The following is a 20187-nucleotide window of genomic DNA, read 5'->3' on the forward strand; positions in this document are numbered from 1 at the left end:
CATTGGACCTCTTTTGCTAACTTAATTTTTGTGATGTCCTTACAAATCCTGTAAAATAAGAGACTGTGTGACATTTGCAATGATTATTTATGTTCAAGACAACATATAAACCCACCACCAAAAAACCCACTTGGCACTGGTCAGAAGCCCCGTGATTTTTCTTAGCATCATACTCAGATGGCTGAGCTTCAGTGTCTTTCTGCCTCTTGCAAGGGACAGACATGTTCTTCCCAGCCCTCAGCTCTCAAGATACATCTTGCCCTGTTTCAGGGCTTTTACAAAGGCCGAGACAAGTCTTGCTTGTAAAGGAATCCTTCCGTCCTCCTGCTTCTACTTTGCATTAGTATTAATGCAGCATATGCTTGCAAGAACATGCCAAAGACTTAACTGCTTTTTTCTGTATTACTCATGGGATTGTAGAATAATGTCACCTTCATTTACATTCTAGAAAGCAATATTGGAATGACAGCAAGAAGAAAGAAAAGCTTGAAACTTGACCAAAATTTCAATGAGCACATCATGTTTGTTGGGTTTTTTCATTTTTAAATTAGTAATAAGTACTGCTTAAATCAGGTGTAGAGTCATTGTGAAACTCCAGGGTTGTTTTACTGAATTCTTTGTTTCGGTAGATCGCAGGCATGGGTTTTGTCTTTTTCCTTTCCAGGTATCTTCAGTCATTCTCAAGCTGCCTGAAGCCGATTTTTGTGTTTTGGAAGAAAAGGTGTTTTCTGCTAAGCAGAACCCAAACTCTTGCAGGAAAACATTTCAAATCAGTACTAGAATGGATCTTATGAAGCGTTTCCTTTTAAGCCAAGTTAATCAAAGCCAGATCTTTGCCTCAAGACCAGCCCATCCCTCACAGAGACATGCTTTCTTCTAGCATACTGTCCTGGGTTTGGCTGAGAGAGTTAATTTTCTTTCTAGCAGCTGGTTAGCACTGTGCTTTGGATTTAGGATGAGAATAGTGTTGATAATGCACTGATGGTTTTAGTTGTTGCCAAGCTTCTCATAGTGCCCTGCCAACGAGAAGGCGGTGGGTGCCCAAAAAGCTCAGAAGGGACACGGCCAGGACAGCTGACCCCAACTGGCCACAGGGATATTCCATACCGTATGACATCATGCTCCGTATACAACTAAGAGGTTGGCTGGGAGGCAGTTCAGCTTGAGAACTAGCTGAGCATTGGTTTCACTGGTGAGCAGTTCTGCTGTGCATAACTTGTTTTGTATATATTCTTTTATCATTATTATTTTCCTCTTCCTTTTCTATCCTATTCAGCTGTCTTTATCTCAACCCACACGTTTTTCCCTTTTCGATTCTCTTCCCCCATCCCACAGGGGCAGTGAGCAAACAGCTGCATGGTTGTTGTAGCTGCCTGCTGGGTTAAACGAGGATACATACAAAAGATGCTCACACTTGATGCATAAAAATGCAAAAGTTGCTAGTTTATCAGAGCCAAATAAATCATCACAAGTAGATTATCTTTCATTCAAATTAGCTTGAGGTGTTTTGAATTCCAGCCTACCATTTGGACACCATGGCTTGGAGATTCTATAAGAAAAAATTTCTCGTTGACTTCGAAAGGAGGTAAGTTGTCTCTCATTGCTTTCTACTTTATGTCTTTTAAGTTACCCATTAATTTCCTAAAATAATACTACTTTATAGGCCCTGTTTCCAATTTATGTAGGTCCCCACTGTAAAGTAGTTAGATTGAGATTGCCTTTATAAAGCAGTGAACAGACATACTTTTACTTTTTAATTAAAATTTTCAAAATTTTTTTATTTATTTAAAAAAAAATGTACAGGAGTTGCTTAGACCATTGACACAACAATACAAACCATTAAGATTTGAACAGCCACCACTTTATTTCATTCTTACTTGATAATTCTGGGCTACTGAAAGAGTAAGCTGTAAAGATTAATATCTACAATGGAGAAGCTTAAAATAATTTACTGTTTCCATAAATATTTCTCATTCCTGAACATCTTTAAGACATGAAAAATGTAAGATGAGAACAAAATGTACTAGAAAATGGCCTTCCTTATTATTACAGAAATATTGAGGTAAGCAGACTACCACTGCATGGCACCAATCTGACTCAGTTTGAGGAAGAGGAACTGTCCAACTGCAGCGTTAAAGGGAAAAGTACATGGTTGAAATATTTCCAGTTAAAAAAACCCCTTACACATCATCTTTACAGACTGAAAAGATTAAGTTTAGGAGTCTTACTTTTCATAAAACAGAAACATTCAGAATTGTAGCAAAGTGTCAGAAATTTATTGTCATATAAAACCAGATTCAATCACAAATAATCAGGCTGAAGCCTTGTCAAATACAAAATGAAGTATAAAAATAGAACACAATATACAAGACTAGTAGTTAAATATTACTGAAGCCAAAGTATTGCTGGAATAATTGTTATTTACAAAATCTTGCCTAATCTCTGAGTCCACCTTGAGCTACAGTAATATTTTCTCTACCTTTTTAGGAGACTAACATGCAGATCTAACAGCTGTAAATAACAAAATTAAACCAATGTGTACAAATATATGTACATTGAGGCACAGTGCTTTGTAATGACTGTGTAACGGTGTCTTTATTGCGAAGAGTTGTTTTTAGTCATTTACATTTTAGAAGACGTGTGGCATCCTCTCCATGCCCCCTCCCACCCCAGGTTATTTACCTGCAAATTCTGAAAGAAACAAGCTTATTTTAATAAAACGGTCTCCTCAGAAAAAAAAAAAAAAGCAACTTTGCTGGTGAAGTTGTGACAGCTGCTCATTACAAAAGGACTTCTTGCTATGTGATACACAAATTTCAGAGAAAGATAAGATGAAGTAGTCCCCATTGATTAGTTTGTGCATTTAATATTATAAATGCACTTACTGGACAAGCACCAAACCAACCCACATTTCAGTTGTGGAGAGCAATATCATGACAATAGATATATACATTATTTTAAATACTTATAGAAATTTAATATACAAATGGCTCTGAATATACAATAAAATAATGTGGTAAAAAAAATTAAAATCAAACTATGGTGAGAATACCATCATTAGGCACCAAGTTTTTCTGGTGTTAGCAATTTTAAGGGAAGTCCAAAGACAGACCGTTTATCATTTGTCTGGATATTTCGAGATGAATCCCTTCAAGATAATGCAAGAACCTATAAAAAGAAAAGTAAAAGTGACTATAAGGGGACAAAGTTATTTCCAAATACGAGGCAGCACTTTTTATTATTTAGAGGCAAACATTCACTTTTCTTGTCTAGAATTGACAAAACATTTGTTAAAAATTCTTAACTACCCTATATATTGAAACGTAGCAGGATTTAGGAAAACCAAAACTTACCTTCTTTTAGTCTTCCCTTGCTCTTTAAGCATCTCAGACCTACAGATGCTGCGAAGAGTGGGGAGGTATTCAAGTATGCTGGCTTGCTTATTACCCAGGTTTAAAGGGCTTCTGGAAAAAACAGTTCTGATGACTGCCAGCCTCTTCTGTGCTTTTTTGTGAATGCTAAAATGAAGAATGAAGCTTTACTGTTTCTTGTTAAAGAATGTGTAGTGCCTATTTTGTTCCTTTAAGATCAAATCCACTGGTTTAACACTCTATTAAACATACTGATGTCCAGACCTGCATCCCAATGGAGTAGATACCTTCAACTTCTTATCATGTGCTGCTTATGCAGCATCACAATGCTGTGCTCAGACAGAAACATGAGGGACAGCAGTTTGTTTGGCCAATGCTCTTAGCTTAACAGTGGAGTCTAATCTGCGGACGTCTTCACAAACTAGTTCTGTATGTGAGATTTAGTACATCTGTCAGACAGTGTAACCAAAAGCATCTATGGTCTTTGAAAATAAAAAGTGTCACACCATTGGTATTTGTCAGAATGTCAGTATCAGATCCAACGTATAACTTGTGATGTATTGGCCAGACTTGGTCACAGGTTAGATGGTTAGATACACAGTGACATTTCTCCTCTGGGTACTGACTTACAGAAATAAGAGTCTAACTATTTTCCTATTCAGACACTTGAACAGGTTTTATTCACCTATTATGCCCCGTTCAGGTATGATGACTTGTTTATTTTAAAAACAATCTTTCATATCCACACACAGAGCAATGTATTGAGACATGGTGACAACATCCATATTGGTATGAATGTGTATACATAGCATCTGAAACAGTCCTACACCCTGTGAAAAGCTTTTCTTGACAAGTAACTGCATTATATTCCAGAAACATTAGCAAAATCTTACCTTGAATCAGCTGACTGACTGAAGGATACATCATTTCTTGTGTTTGAAATATGCAAAGTAAGTCCCTCCAGCTGATCACTTTCAGGTGTTTTACTGGTACTCAAAAAAGATTCCAAGTTTTGTGAAATACTGACAGAACATTTGTTAAAACTGAGCGCTTCAATAGCTGCCTTTATCTCACTACTGCTCTGGGAACTCCACCAATCAGTATTTTCTATACTGAATTCATCACAAAGACCATTTTTTATTTTGCCATTTGTCCAATTAAATCCTTCATCTTTAGAAAACTCCAGTGGTTCCTTGGTATTAGTGTTTACACAGCAATCCAAGAAAGACATGTTCTCCACAAATTCAGTCAGTGAATTCAGACACTGAAAGACAAGAGCAGAGCTCTTCTCATTTGCTGAAGTTTTAGATTTAATTTCTTTTTCTTCTTTATTCATCAACAATTTTGATTCCTCTTTATTCACTTCAGCACATGATATAGGACTATCCGATGGCAAAGTTAGGAATTCAGCTGAATAGTTCAGTCCGATATCAAATAAGTCGCTATTATCCAATATATCAAGCCTTTTCTGCTTCTTTGTCTTTTTAGACTTTTTTCCAGGGTTCCTTTTTCCAGAGCAATAACTGTTGGTAGATCTGTTTTTCAAAGAAGCTATGGCAGTCCTTTCAAGTATAGAGTTAGAGGCTTCAGATTGGTTTGAAAGAACATGCACTGGTAAGGGAAGAATAAGTTCAAGATTACTATATATAAAATCCACTTTCTTCATCTGGAATTCTGTAAGAAGCTGCATCAATTTATTCCATTTCTCCATGGTTGTGATTTTGTGCTATAAAATAATAATTGTGAAAAATGTATTAATACTTTTTTTGTTTGTTAAAAAGTAAAAAAAATTATTACAGAAAATGTCATATTCCTAGCTTTGTTTTTATGAGGTGAGAGACTGTTTTGCTTGCATGAGACTGCCCCAGTTCAGATTTTGCTTAGTAACGACAGAATCCCCTAATTTCTACAACAAACCTTTTCAACAAGGTTTGGTTCTAAGAAGATGCTATTCATAGTGATGATTACATTGAATTATCTAGCAATCATTCAAAGTATTAGCTAGTCAACTACAAAAATACCTTAAGAAATGTAAACAAATCTTCTGAAGGCAAGAGGATATTCTTAAGGCCAAGCAAGGTCTCTACACAGCCTGTGTCACATTTTGGGAACTCCTGAGGATGCACATCAGCTTGAGAAAAATCAATCTTGGAATCAGTAGTCTTTTCAGAATGAATTACATGATCTGCTTTATTTGACTGATCTCCTCCTGCACAAAGATAACATGCTTTACTTGAAAAGAAACAAATTGCATCAAGAAATTGATTTTTCCCCTTTTTGCCTCAATTCCTTTTATAAAGGATACCCTAACCATTGCCTCTTGCTGCAGTTCTGAATGAATATAGCAACTGAAATTAGTCATCCCCAGCCCCATTCATCATCCCCATTTCATTTAAGTGTTGCCAGCCTGCCCGCTCTCCCTTCTTTGCCAGTGACCATTTGAAATAGCCTGTTCTTCCTTTTATGTCCCACTAGTGTTTCTCCACCACTCGTTCACACACCCACGCCTGTTGAAAATACTCTTCCTGTATCCTTTGGGACCAAGTTCTTACCCTTGCTGCCTGCTTGCTAGCTGTCCAATTTTTCTCCTTTTTTTTCAATTCTGTTTCTTCTAGGTGAATTACCTACAACTCAGCTAAATGGATAAAGAACTGCAAACTCTGAGTTGAAGGGAAACTACTATTGGCTCCCTGCTTTGCCCAATTTTGCTACTCAGAAGAGGAAAGGGAGATAATTAAATACCATAATAATGGGTAATAAACAGGTGCAATAAAAAGCAAACTTTTAGTTCCTTATGCATATATACAAGGCTCTGAAGCAGTCAACTCCCCCCGCCCCCGAAAAACCCTAGCCAAAGGTTTAGGAGCCTTACAGAAAGTTACCATCTATTCATACATGTCTAAGAAAAGATTAATTTGATTAAATCAAACCAAAGATGGATAATTATTTTTTAAAAATTAAATTAAATCAACCTACCATGATGTGCCAAACATTTGTCTTTCAAGCATCCACCTCCACTTCTAATCCAAAATTGTAAGTAAAGAACACTTTGTCTGATATCACAGTTATTCGTGGTTAACAGAGCAGCTAAGTCTTTTACATCTGTTCGCAGATTCTCAGCTAGACACAGCACTTGAAGATAGCTAGCAGCATTTATCTAAACAACAGTTAGACAAAGACCACTGAAACCAACTTTTACCAATCAGACTGCAATAAGTCACACAGAAGCAATTATTCTATTTATGCTTGCAATATATTTTTCCTTTTAATACAGAAGATTATTTTATTAAATTACAGTTACATTAAGACCTCTATAGAAAAGCAAAATATGCTACCAAATCTAAACAGTCGACATTGGAGAATGAAGTTAAATTTAGAAATTCAACTCATTAAAACCAAACAAAACACACATATTCTGCCTGTGTTCCTAAAACCACGTACACCTTGCTTCTCATCACCAGTGAGCAGGTTTTAGTGAGCTATATTAACTTTAAAAGTTTTTCTGTCTTTCTTTCAACTCTGCAATTGTCTGGTAGCCCAAAAGATTTTCAATTTCACATTAAAAAAGTTCTCCTTCTCCAAAGTTAGCCCCTTCTGATTCTCATTTATTTAGGTTTTTTCATATAATACATTGCTTTCTGTACAACAAATAGTTTTATTTGCAGCTAAGTGTTTATATTAAAGGAATAACCCATAATATTTCTAGAATAGTTCCCATACGTTTTAATGAATGAACCAGTACTGGCATAGTCAGCCTTCAGATCAAAAACTATTTCATCTATGAAATTAGTTACTACATCCTAAAGCCTAAATTAAGTGATGAAGTGATGTTCTTATTGTAATTCTCTGAAATACTAACTAGTTCAGAAAATAAATCTTTCAGAGCAGTATAAAAAAATTCTACATGTAAAGATAAATACATCCTACACATCCTTGCATAACCCCCCCCAAACCAGTCTTCTGATGAAACAGATATATTACATCAGATAAATACAAACCTATACCAGCATTTAAAGTTCAAACCTAAATTAGCCGACAATTACTTGCTTAGGACTTGTCTGCAAGCACAGACTTACCAAGGAAGGGGTTCTAAAGTTGATCTCTTCAAAATAGCCATCAAACATTAAGCTGAATGTTGGATCTATAGAAAGAGATACCAGTGAACTGTCATAACATTATGTTCAAAACTAATTGCTTTCTTCACCCATTAGTATTTGGATAAACATACTGCTCTAAAATACTTGCTTTATAGTCTCCACTCATTTAATTTTACATTGAGGAGCTGTATTCAACCATTTAAACAATCTTATTAAAACAGACTCTTCTGCTTGTAAAGCCTAATTACTGTAACAGACACTACTCACCATTGGTGGTAAGAATGACAGGTCTCTTTGCAGTTGCCATGAATGTCTTTATTGCACTTAGAAATCCTGCATCTTCATCAAATATTATATCTACCTATAGAAAACAAATGGAGTGCAAAATATCAGTATCTTTAAGGATAGCTAGAAGCTGTGAACACAGTCATACTGTTAATGACTAAGACTTAACATTAACACAGATTTCTTGAACTGGCATAGGCAACGACAGTAGACGTGCTTCAGGTAAAGTTCACCCGTTAGCACACACCACTTTGATTAGAGTCTTTTGTGCTGAAGCTTAAAAATAATAAAAATCACAGACTGGTTGAGGTTGGAAGGGACCTCTGGAGGTCAAAACGTCCAGCCCCCTGCCCAAGCTGGGTCACCCAGAGGAGGCTGCCCACGATCATGTCCAGGTGGCTTTTGAGTTTTTTTTTTTTTTTTTCTTTTTAATAGAATTGCACCAGTGATCTGTAGGATCAACCCACAGTTGGCAACATTTTATTTACTCTACCTTTATTTACTTAAAATTACATTCTTGGCTGCAATTTTCTGTTCTTAGTTTAAGACTCAAAAGACATTTTTGGGCCAGAAAGAATTTAATGTGGGCTTAAGTTTTGTAATTACTAGGGTGTTAATGGTGACTTTTCGAGTGTCTCAGTGCAGATAACTAGTGTAAAATTACAAACCAACGCTACTGACGTAAACAAATTAAATTAGCAGAATCCTGCAAACTGTTCCAACAGTTAACAACTGTTGATAGATGATAGTTTCTTGATCTTTTAAGATAACTTCGTAAAATTATATCTGTCTTTAAAAAAGTACTCATGAGGAAGAAATCATTAATCATTGAATTAATTTTTAAGACGTTGATAATCCTCACCCTTGAATCTAGCTAGAATTCTCAAGGAGAAAGGGGGCAAAACCCCCTTAAATTCTTTAAGCATAATGAAAGGACGTATTGCTTGCATCAATTTATTTCACGTGAATTTTACCTCTTCAAAAAGAATGAGAGATGTTGCACTTTTTCTGTTGTGTTCTTCTCTTTCTACTTCTTTGTTTATCGATCTAATTTGAGCATCTTTCTTTTCTTCATGTGAATTCTGAGTCTTTCCTGCAGATAGGCAAAGAATTGAACAGGAAGTAAAGGAGGACTGAAACTACCTAACATGCATTCTAGACACTGGTATCAAAACCACCCCATATATAAACTGCTTAAGAAAATCTGAACTGACACAAAAACTTAGAAATCTGACCCACATCCTTTTCTGGTATCTCTTATTTTAAGAAAAATGCAACAAATTTGCTTGGAATTCAATTGTGTTTGGTGAAGGGCTATTTGTAAAATTAATTCCGTGCCTAACCTGTTTGTGACCTACGATGTCTCAAGGGCACAGGAGTAGATGCAAGTCCTTCAAGACAATGCAATATGATTGCCTGAAAAGACAAGGGCTAGACTTGACTGCCCCAATTCTATGCAGCACTTTGCTCGTGCATTTCTCTGTACTGTCTCTGTGAAAACACTGGTTGTCCAAATATATTATTTCCTTTCTAAAAACCTGCCTTTAAGAGTCCTGATCCCATGAAACATTTGGAAATATACCTTCCAATGTTAAGAAATGCAAAGATTTCAGCGTGCCCTTCTACGTATTAAAATCCACAGTCTGTAATCAAACATTTATTTGCTTTATTTATTTGCTTAATTTTGTGGCACTAATTTTGAGATCTATCTCTATTGATATATATACCCACACACACACCCCACCTAGCACAATGACTATTCCACACCAATCTGAAACAGGTGGTGAGGTAACGTAAAGGTGTGTTTTTCTAGAGATAAATTAAAAACTATCTTCTCTTACCTAAATGCTCTGGAGAAAACACAAACACACCAAACTAAGGAAAATCTACTGAACTTCAGATTGTCTGTACCCTAGTTAACTCCCCTATAATACAGTTGTTACTTCCTATGCAAAGTGTATCTGAGATGCAGTAAGCAACTTTTGCTGGCAGTTAGTGTAGTACGTTTGCTCTACTCTTTTCCACGTAGCTCCACACACACACAGTAGCACAGTGTAGCATTTCCATATCCAAAGGTAAATAATTATTAAATAGTGATACCTACCTTTATTTTTTTCTTGAGATGTTATTGTTCCATCATTACCTTTACGTTTGGAAGAAATTTTGAAATAGTTTGCAAGCGTTTTAGGGGGCAAGCTTCGTTTTAATCCTGCTCCTTTTGGTGACTGTGGAGGTTTTCTTGGTGAAATAACTTTCTTTGGAGAATACATTTTTTCTGTAAGATATGTTTTATATTAAACTTAAGCTGGAAATGTAATCTCAAACTGACATTTCTCCAGCAAATTTAGAGCAAATCCCAGGATTTTTTTTATTTCATATAAGACAGGTTTACTGTGCTGATTTCTGCTTATTTTCCTTTTCTCTTATTATAGGAAATGTTTTTTTGTTCAACTTTCTATTCAAGTGCCATAGCAGTTACTCCACCACTACAGAAATAAGATAATCAAGAGTCAGTCATTTTGAGAAAGTAATTGTTTACTTTGGTATGCAGCTGTGTTAAGCAAATGAGCATTTATTATTATGGCCAGATAAACTGAAATTTGCTATCTTTTTTAGACAACTGATGTCTAAAAATTGTTTTGGGAACTCAGTTCCCAAAAAAAACCCCAAACAAGCAAACAAAAGCACCCCTAAAAAACCCCACAAAACCAGAAAATCCAGATATAACCATGAAACTTACTTGGTGACTTGGCACTGCTACAACTGTTAAAAAAGCAAGGCTTATGTGCATTAACGCCTTTTTTGTCCACTTGATGAGACTGAGTAGCTTCTTTCAGTTGGGACAGTATCTGTCTACCACTACGCTGGCAAGAGGCATTGACTTCAAATATCTGCAATGGTATTTAACTTACATTAAAAAAAATAAATCAGAGATCTTGTAATACAAATACTTTCACATCACTAGCTACAAATAAGAAAAGTGGCACTAAGGAAAGGATCCCACAAACCTTAAAACCAAGCTCCTGAGCACAAGCATATACTGCAGCAGTTTTCCCCACTCCTGGTGGGCCAGTTATCAGAACTGTATTGCAAAGGCTAGTCTCTTCCTCAATATCAGATTTATTATCTTTAAAGTCAAGGCTGTCCAAAGAATCTGTAGAATTATTTAAAAGAAAATAAAGGATTCATGTAATTTTAATGCCAATTTTAACAAAGGGAAGGTATATATATATTATTTTAAGTTCTATCAGTACCTTCATGCTCTTTGTCCTCCTTTTCCCCTTTCTGATTTCTTTTTTCTTCCCAATCCGCTCTTTTTTTCCATTCTTTTAACCAACTATAAAAGGAAGGAACACAACATAAAATAAAAATTACTGCTGAATAAAGTGAACCAACTTCAGGTGGAACAGAACATTAAGCTAGGGGACATCAGCCACTTGTTATCCCTCTCAAACTTATCAAGTACTTTCAGATTAAAAAAAAATAATAAAAAAAAGTGCTCAGGGTTTGTTTGATTCTTTTGTAAAAAAGGATTCCTTCTTCATTCTCTGTTCTATTGCTTGATTGGTATAGAAACAAGTCACTTGGCAAACTACTTAAACTGTAACAAACTATGGAAAATGCTTTATGGTTCATAGTTTAGTGTTGTTTGTCAGATGGATCTTTAAATTCTGTGTAAGAGCCACAACAATAACTTAAATCCAAACATAAAATTAACTGAAAGCACAATACATTAGATGGACTAGACTGCTAAATTACTGTCAAAAGCAGAGGCAGTGCATGCCTAATGTACCATTTCATGTGTGGTTTTGTTTTGTGCCATACCATACAAGCTACCAAGGTATTACTGTAAAAGAAGCTATGGCCAAAAGATCATTCACACCAACTGACAATTTGTTTCTGCAACTTTTTGGAAGTAACCAAAACAAAGGCCACAAACATACATTCTGCAAGTGTTATTCAAGCATGGTGCAAAATAATTGACTTTGCTTCTTTGAGCATAATCAAGTGATATGATGTTTTGAGTTATTTTAAGAATGGCTCCATGCTCCCACTTCTGACCTGTGTAGCCTTTCAATTTCTTTCTTGTTCCCTACAAGTTCACTGGAATCTTGAGGCTGATATTTTTCTGTCCAGAGCATGTCTTCCTTTTCAACACCTACAGAAAAAATATTATCCATTTTAATTAGTTCTTCATGCAGAAGAGTTGATCAAGTCTAGTAGAATATTAACTAGATAAGATTTTTGCATCACAGTGGAAGGCTGACATACATCACATATACATTCCCTCAATGCAAAGAGAATTAACATCAGACAGGAAATGCAGTTACCTGAAAGTGCATTTGACTCTGATAAACACTCAGTGTCTTCTGTCATAACATCTGATTTCTGGGTCTTGTTTTTTCCTAAATGCATGGCTTGTCCTGCTTCTGCTTGTTTTTCTCCAGATACAGGAGAAATAAGGTTCCTGGAAACTCTGGATTTTATTTCAGTCTCTGTACCTTCAATTTGTTTTCTTCTTTTTGATTTGTGGTCTTCTGTTTCTTTCCTTTTTCTTTTAGTTTCCTTCCAATTGTCAGAATGTTTCTGATTTACCTCAGAATTTGCAGTGCCATCTCTACTTTCTAAGGAGAAAAAAAAAAATATAAAAAAACCACATCCTTTTAAAATGTCAAGCTATGTCTGTTACAACCATATGTTTGTTTAAGCCATATTTGAAGAATTTTGGGGAAAATTACCTAAAACATGAGGACCAATTTATTTCCAACAACAGCATTCCTTCACTGAAATATTTCTGAAAATTGCAAGTTGCCTTTTTAGGCCAGAGAGGTGTGTGTGTGTTTTTGTTTCCCTACGTAGATTACTAACCTTGTATACTGTTTTCAAAACCCAACCGTTCCGTTTGCTTTTTCAGAAATTTGTAGAAGTACTTTCTCACAGGAAATTGAGAATTAGAAGACATAATCTCATCTAGTAAATCTTTTCTGAATTTATCAGGAAAAACTGGTCGGTGGCCAGAAAGCTGTAACACACACAAAAAATTATTACTTGAAAATGTTACACAGAACAACAATGACAGTTTTGCATAATTTAAATTGGTAGCTGTCTTGTTAAACCCAGAGATTAGCAGAAAGCCTTGAGAATCATCTAATGTTATGATGCAGAATGGGTAAATCACACAAAAGAAAAAAAAAATCCTGGACTGACAGAGATTCAAACTACAGAATCTTTTAAAGTAAGAGAAGTCCTAACAAGTAACAAAACAGTATAAATTTTCTTTTCATTTATCTTGTGACACAAGCCCCCACTTTACAGTACTAACCACAGGTGCAGAACAGTTTCCAGTTAGTTTTGAATTCACAGTGGAAAATTCACCAAGTGAGAGAGTAATTTTTGTGACGTTAGTGACTTCAGTATTCAGTTTCCTTAGCTTAGTTAATAGAGGACACGATGGTGATTTCAGTTTCCACATGGGATAGCCTACAAAAGAACCCCCCACCAAAAACACAACAAAAAGAGGAACCTTTTGTTAACAAAACAAATACAGTCACAGACAAAACTATCCCACAGTAAATAAGAGTAAATGCTTTTTTAACTACAGCTTTATCATGTCAAAGCCAAGCTTATTTAACTTACACTGCGTCTACTTTTCATTTTTATTAATTCCACCTCCCACAAGCAGAACAAATTTGCACATTTTTGCTTACAACATTTCTTTGCTAAGTTGCTCCTGGGCTCTGCTTGCTCTAAATAACCTGTGCCCTCACTGGGTCTCTGTAGGACAGATGCTCACCAAGGATTTTGTTTGTTTATTGGTTGGTTTGTAATATAAGCTCTGTTAAGTGCTATTCTACCTTCTGCTTTTCTGCCATGCCTTTTCATAAGAGCACTGGAACACACTCCCTCACTTAGTGGAAAGAAATGGGCTGTTCTTTTCTCTTTTGAGAAATATTTTGCCTTTGTCAGAAAGAAATGGTTTCTGCCCCAGTCAGTCCAACATGATCTTTATTCTCCAAATTGGAACTTGAAAGACTAACTTTTTTGACTAAATATTAAGAATTTTGCATGGTTGCCCATAAATGTATGCATTACTTTAGCATCAATTTAATTTGTAAATTGTGTTTTCAGAAACATCTCACTGGAGGCTTCTAAGTTTTGTTTTCTTACTGGGACACAAAACAAGAGGGAGCTATCAGTTATTCCTGTCATAATAGTAAGTTCTGCATAGTTTCTGCATAGATTTACTAGAAATTGTTATATACATTTACACAATGGCTGAACAAAAGCTTACAGTCATCCTTCTGCTGTACATGGACAACAGTCTTAAAACATGAACTTGCAAAAGAGTATGCTTCCATTGCTGCTGCTTTCTTTGCAATCTGTCTTTTCAGTGACTCTGGCAATCCACTCATCAAGAATTCACGTTTTGCTCTGAACTGATCATCATCTTGAGAATTTTCAGATGCATCTTGGCTTTAATGAAAAAATAAAATAAAAAAAATTATGAGAACTACCAGCTATGTAAGGCTTACAACAGAATTTAATCGCATTCACTTCTACATACAAGTTAAAAAATAGTCTGGGAGAACTGCTAATATTAAATGTAGTAAATTTAAATTTATTTTAAATTTTGTCTTAGAGTTTTAAAAATAATCCTCTTGGAATTTTGTATTTTTATATTTAATTTAGGATTTCTTATTAATCAGTCATCAACTACATTTTCAACTAGCTAAAACTGCTCAACAATGGCCAAGGAACTCTCCCAAAAAAACCCTAAAATTTTACAAGCAGATTAACATACTGAACAGTATAAAAAACATGAACTTTTATAACACATTTCAATAAGTGTATTTAAATTTGTAAAATAAGAGAATGTTAAAGTAACCTTGAAATATATTTTGATTCTTAAGCAACTGGAATCTTGAAAACTGACCTGCTTTCATCAAAGATCACAATTGGTTCACCTGCAGATTTTTGAGCATTTCTGCCTAGGAAGGAAGGTGGATATCCCAGTTTTCCTTTAGAAAGAAAAAAAAAAAAATCATTATTAGATTAGCACTGATACAGGATTCTAACCTTGCTTCTCTGTATGTTCCATTTAATAACATTAGGGAATCTCCTTAATCTCTTAAGGGAAAGCTGAGTATTTTAACAAAATTCATTATAGTTTTATTTCTAGTTATTTCATCACTATAGATGTTATCTTCTGTAACATTTAAAAACCCCATTAAATTGGAAGACAACAAAACATGGTATAGTATTGGCAGTTTTTCAAACAAACATATTTTTCCCTGAATGAAGAAAAAAATAAAAGCAGCACATGTAAATAACCTCTGCAGTATTAACTCATATCATAAAAATAAAAGGTATATATTGGAATATTATATAAATAAAAAAAGAAGAAAAGATGAATGCCCCGTAAAGGCAGCTTTATAAAATAAAGCTATAATAGTCAATAACTGTAATAAAAATTAAACATACGCAGTAAAACCCATTTACCATTTGAGTTCTTTGAAACCTTCAAGTTTCTAGACTTTTTCCCCAAAACATCATTTAAGCTCCGAAGATTCTTTTCCTTCACATTCTGCACTGTAGCAGCGGCATTACTCAGGCTTGAATCTAAAATTACTACTGATTCCTAGAGGGAAAGCAAATAAAATAAGAAAGGAAACACAACTTTTCCTGCTTCATTAACAATACAATTTAGTGATCGGTATGGAGAAAATGGAAAAAAGTGCTAGAGACCTTAGAACTTAGCAAGTATAATTTGAAGATTATACAATACTTTTATTACTGTTGTCTACACAGAAATAGTGTAAGATCTCAAATATATAAACAAAGGTCAGAATTACTTACTCATCTAAATTTAAATGTCTAAACTATGCACATTTGAAACAGACACCTTGCTGTCCATTAGGAAAGGGAAACAATCACTTCTAAAGAGTGACTATCTGCTACATGTTATAGTTCTGCATTAGGATGAGCTTTCCAGTCTATGCCTGGACTTTTTTAACATTACTATTTGACATTTACCATACTATTGCATAGATATTTACCTTATTTAATTCTTTAAAATAGATGTTTGCAAGATAGAAACATTTTTGTTGCTTAAATGAATCACTAAAACATCAAAATAATTTTTTCCCCTACAAAGTATGCAGGCTTACTTCACTTTCTTGTAATTTTTTCTTTTCAGCAAGCGCTTGCTGTCGAGATGAGCGCCTCACAGGAGTTGGTAAGTCTTCATTAACCTTTGATCTATTATGTTGTATAGCCTTTGCTTTTTCAATCAGCTGTTTCGCTTTGGATATATTCTTAGAAGTAGTGATTATCTGTTAAAGTACAAAAGAATCAAAATACTTAGCAATTAATAGCAATATATTTGATAAGTATTTAAGATATTAATATATTTTTTCAAATTCATAGAAGCATATGATTTTTGTATCATTTTATTGGTATCAAAAAGAAAATGAAAGAATGGAAAAGAGGAGGAGCAAACCAGATGATATAAATAGTTCTCAAAAGGGAATGACAGCCCTACATGGGGATCCTGCAATTTGTCCACAGAACAAATGAAATACGGGCAGGCACATTGTTAAGCATAAGCTGTTCTGCTGTGCCCAAATACTATGTCCCATCCTGAGAATCTGCAGAACACAAGCATACTATTTTATTGGATTTTTCTTTTATGAAAAGTAGATTTACACTAGTAAAACTTATTTTAAAATCTAATGTACAATAACTGTACAAGAAACTATCTCAAATTCTATCAGAAATCACAGTAATATTCTCTTTCCATAGGGCATCTGAGAACTGTCATATCGTATTACATTAGACTATCACAAACTACTGAACATAAACACAATTATGTGCATATAGTAAAGGAGAAAATACTGAAACACAAACTGTTACATAAATTACCTTTATATTTTTGGAGTTAAACTCTTCATTATTTGTGGCTTCAGCTTTATTTGATTTTGTAGTTGCATTGATACGTGTAAACCTCATTCTAATTAGGGAAAAAGTATTATGAAATGATTACTTTTTAACAAAGGGAAATGTTACTCTCAATCTCATTTTCAAAAGCCTTTAAAAATACACTGCTGCAAACAGAAGCAACCCTGCAACTGATGGTGGTTTTTTGCTTTTTATTAATGCCTTTAGAGCAATCACATTTATAGAATCACCTTTGGTTCTTCTATATTATTATCCAACGTGATCAGTATTCATGCAGCTTTGGTATGCATTCCAATCAATTTATAATTATGTCTTACTCTTAAAATACTTGCAGGAAACAAAGTGCAAGAAGGTAGAACATCCTCTAAAATGTTTACCTTATTGGGCTGCTTCCATCGAAGGGCACTGTAATCACCTCAGCTTTATACATGTTACTTTTCTTCATGGATTGCTTGCTTGCTTTTGGTGTAGAAGTCTGAAAAGGACAGCCACTTAATTCATCAGCAGAAAAGGTATTTCTATTCCTGTTTTTTTTAGGTGTAACATTTTTTGATGTTTTGATTTTCTTCTGCCTTAAACTCCTTCTTAACTCATTGAGTTTCGGACGTGATGAAATTCTTAAATCCAAGGCTTTTTCTTTAGTAAGAACATTGGTTCCTGAATCTTCATCTTTGTTGTAATTGCTAATATTTGAGACATTCATTTCCTTAGTTTCTGAAGCCTTCCTTCTTCTGTTTCCTTTTTTCTGAAACTTTTTAGGTCTTTTGGGTTTAGTTCTATTGTTTTCAGGACTAGAAAGCGTATATTTGTCTACACAATCTTCTGGTACTCCACCTTCTAATCCTTTATTTGAAGCAATGTCATCTTCAGGTCCTTCTTTTTCTTTTGAAGACTTTCCAATGGCTTGCTTTTGTTTTCCAGGTGCCTTTTTAACTCCACTTTTTATTACATCTGATGTTGGTTGTCTAAACGCCTTCATAAACTGATGCCTTTCTTCCAGAGTGCATTTTGGCTTCAAAAAATCTGACCCTGCAGTCTCTAGTACAGCTAACTCCAGTTCTTCTTCCTCAATAACAACATTAGATTTTCTTTTCTGAGTAACCTGTTCTGTTAGTTCACTGTCCAAGAGGGGTGGGCTACTTTCTTTTTCCTCTATGCATCTTTTCTGCTTCAAAAAAATGGAAGCTATTTTCCTAGAGCCTTTTGGCTCCTTATGTAAAGGAGCTAATTTTGGAGGAATGGAATGAACTTGTGCAAGGACAGTTACTGTTCTAAGTGGTAGCTGTTGAGATTCCTCACACTTTTCTGGGTCACTAATACTATCACTTTTGTCCATTTCATCTGCTGTAGCAGAATTTTTCATTGTTGGCTTTGTATCTTCTTCAACATGATCTACATTATTTTCTCCCTGACTCTTCAAGAAGTCCTCAAATGACACTGTTATTATACTGTTATTTACCTGTGATGACTTGTCATCCGTATGAACTTCAAAACTGGAGTCACTAATAGTAGCGTCACACTCCGCTATTGTAGGAGATACCGTTTTTTGGTTATCTTCACTTTCCTTTTTATACTTTTCATTCAGCTGGTTTTCAGATGAAAAACTTTCAGAATCCATATTTACTTTGTGCTTCCTTTTCCTTGATTTTCTTAATCTATTTTTTCTTCCATTTAATTGAGAACCATCTTTCTTCACATCTTTTGTGTCAATGACAACATTTGAGAGGTCCTTTCTTTGCACATTATCTTCTGCTAATTCTGTTACACATTTTTTGTCAACTAAAGTACAAGTAGCAATAAAATCATTACTGTCTTGTTTCAATCCTGTTGTTTCTCTGCTGTCATCACTACTAATTTCTATTTCACATTCATGCTCAGATTCTTTCATCTCTATCAGCTTATTATTTAAATTACCTCTCTTCCCTTTCCTCTTCCGCTTTAAAGGTGGTTGAAAAGGTGACTTACAGTCTTTGTCATCCAATGGTGTTTTATTTTCTCCAGCTATATTACCAATTGTAGCTTTCTCAGTTACAGATGTCTTTTTAAAATAATCCAATATATTGTTGGTTTTTGGTGGTGACAACACTTTATCCACTGGTTTTGCTAATGGTGAAAAATATCTTGTGATTGTTTTTACAGAATTATCTTCCTCTCGCCGTTTCTTGCATGGCTATAAAAAAGTTCAATGTTAATCTTAGATTTTAAAAATGTAAGATGACTTAGTATGGTAATATAAAGCAGTATAGTATCTGCAGTATAAGTGATACTAGTACTTTTTCAGAGGATGAAGAACTCGTATCAATGTGCTAAGACTCTATGTGCATATCAACTTTATCTCCATGCTTTCAAAAGCTATTTAAGCTTGAAATAAAGATTCTGCCATTTCAAAAACCAAACAAACCCATGTAGATTTAAGACCACCAAAACTGAAAGCGACCACAGGTCTTCAGAACAGTTCTGCAGAGATTTCATAATACTAGAGTTCAGAAAGTCTACTTCAGTTCAGAAGATCTATCAGTTACCTTGAGATGTTTGCCAGAGCATTTGTAGAGCTCTCAGCAGAGAATTCCAACATCACTTAAAGATGTATGATCCTACCGTAAGCATCTAACATATCTTAAGAAGAAACTACACCTTTTAAAATACTTAAAGAAAATGAATACAAGAGAGTTCATATTTCATATCATAATTCAAGCCATAAAAGAGAATCTGTAAAACTCTAAGAAAGGTGGCTCACAAAGACTTTTATAACTCTCCTCGTTCATTAAAAACTGAACTCGCATCATATGAAACTAAAAACGCTTCTTCCCAAAGCTATCGGGGACTCCGCCGAGGTGCCCTAAGAAGGCATTTCATGACAGCTTCGCCCGGGGGCTGCGCCGCGCTCCCGGGCACCGGGCAGGGCAGCCGTCCCGCCGCGCCCAGCCGGCGTTTTACGCCTCCCCCCATTACACCAGACGCGCTGTATCACCCGCGAATGGCAAAGGGGCGCCCCCCGCCCAGGCCGCCCCGCTGCACCCCCAAGACCGCCGCCAGCCCCCTCTCCGCCCTCACAGCGCGGTGCCCTGGCCCGCCTCCGCGTCCCCACCTGAGCGTCGCCGTCTCTCCCGGGGAGGGAGGGGGCCGCCGCGGCCACGGCGACCCTGCCCACCATGCCCCGGGCGCTGGCGGGGAGCGGAGCCCTCAGCCGCGGAGGGAGGCGCGCGTTAGCGCCATGGAGCGGCCCTGCCGCGGCCCGCCCGCCCGATGGCCGCCGCCGCAGGCGCCTGACAGGAGCGAGAGCCAGGCGGGCAGAAAAGCGCGCGCGGGACAAGATTCGGACCTCCGCGCGGAAGGAGGCGGCGCCACGGCGCCCCACGTGACCCACCCGCGCTGCCAACTGCCGTCCGCTTTCCACCCTCACGTGACGCGGGTCCGCAGCCGGTCACCCCGCCCCTTCTCGCAGGCCCGGTCACGTGTCGGCGGAGCCGCCCCCA

At 36.1% G+C, this 20187-nt stretch overlaps 1 protein-coding gene across 2 annotated transcripts; it reads right to left on the reverse strand.

The window, feature by feature from the left end:
* Positions 1-1804: 1804 nt before the first annotated feature.
* ATAD5 (ATPase family AAA domain containing 5) lies at positions 1805-20182 on the reverse strand. Of its 2 annotated transcripts, none has more exons than XM_075771008.1 (23): positions 19800-20182; positions 17089-17186; positions 16676-16763; positions 15922-16086; positions 15254-15392; positions 14688-14772; positions 14046-14227; positions 13077-13234; positions 12623-12776; positions 12085-12378; positions 11816-11912; positions 11008-11090; positions 10762-10907; positions 10494-10644; positions 9858-10028; positions 8728-8846; positions 7736-7829; positions 7448-7512; positions 6348-6528; positions 5393-5580; positions 4265-5097; positions 3354-3518; positions 1805-3168 (listed from the first exon to the last, which is right to left on the reverse strand). In XM_075771008.1, the coding sequence occupies exons 1-23, from the start codon at positions 19863-19865 to the stop codon at positions 3090-3092; spliced, it is 3801 nt and encodes a 1266-aa protein (XP_075627123.1). In that variant the 5' UTR covers positions 19866-20182; the 3' UTR covers positions 1805-3089. The 2 variants fall into 2 exon arrangements, with proteins under 2 accessions (XP_075627123.1, XP_075627122.1); XM_075771007.1 differs by having other exon boundaries at positions 17089-18881.
* Between the last annotated feature and the right edge of the window lie 5 nt (positions 20183-20187).

The sequence above is a fragment of the Balearica regulorum genome, chromosome 18, assembly GCF_011004875.1.
Source record: "Balearica regulorum gibbericeps isolate bBalReg1 chromosome 18, bBalReg1.pri, whole genome shotgun sequence".
NCBI classification, from domain to species: Eukaryota; Metazoa; Chordata; class Aves; order Gruiformes; family Gruidae; genus Balearica; species Balearica regulorum.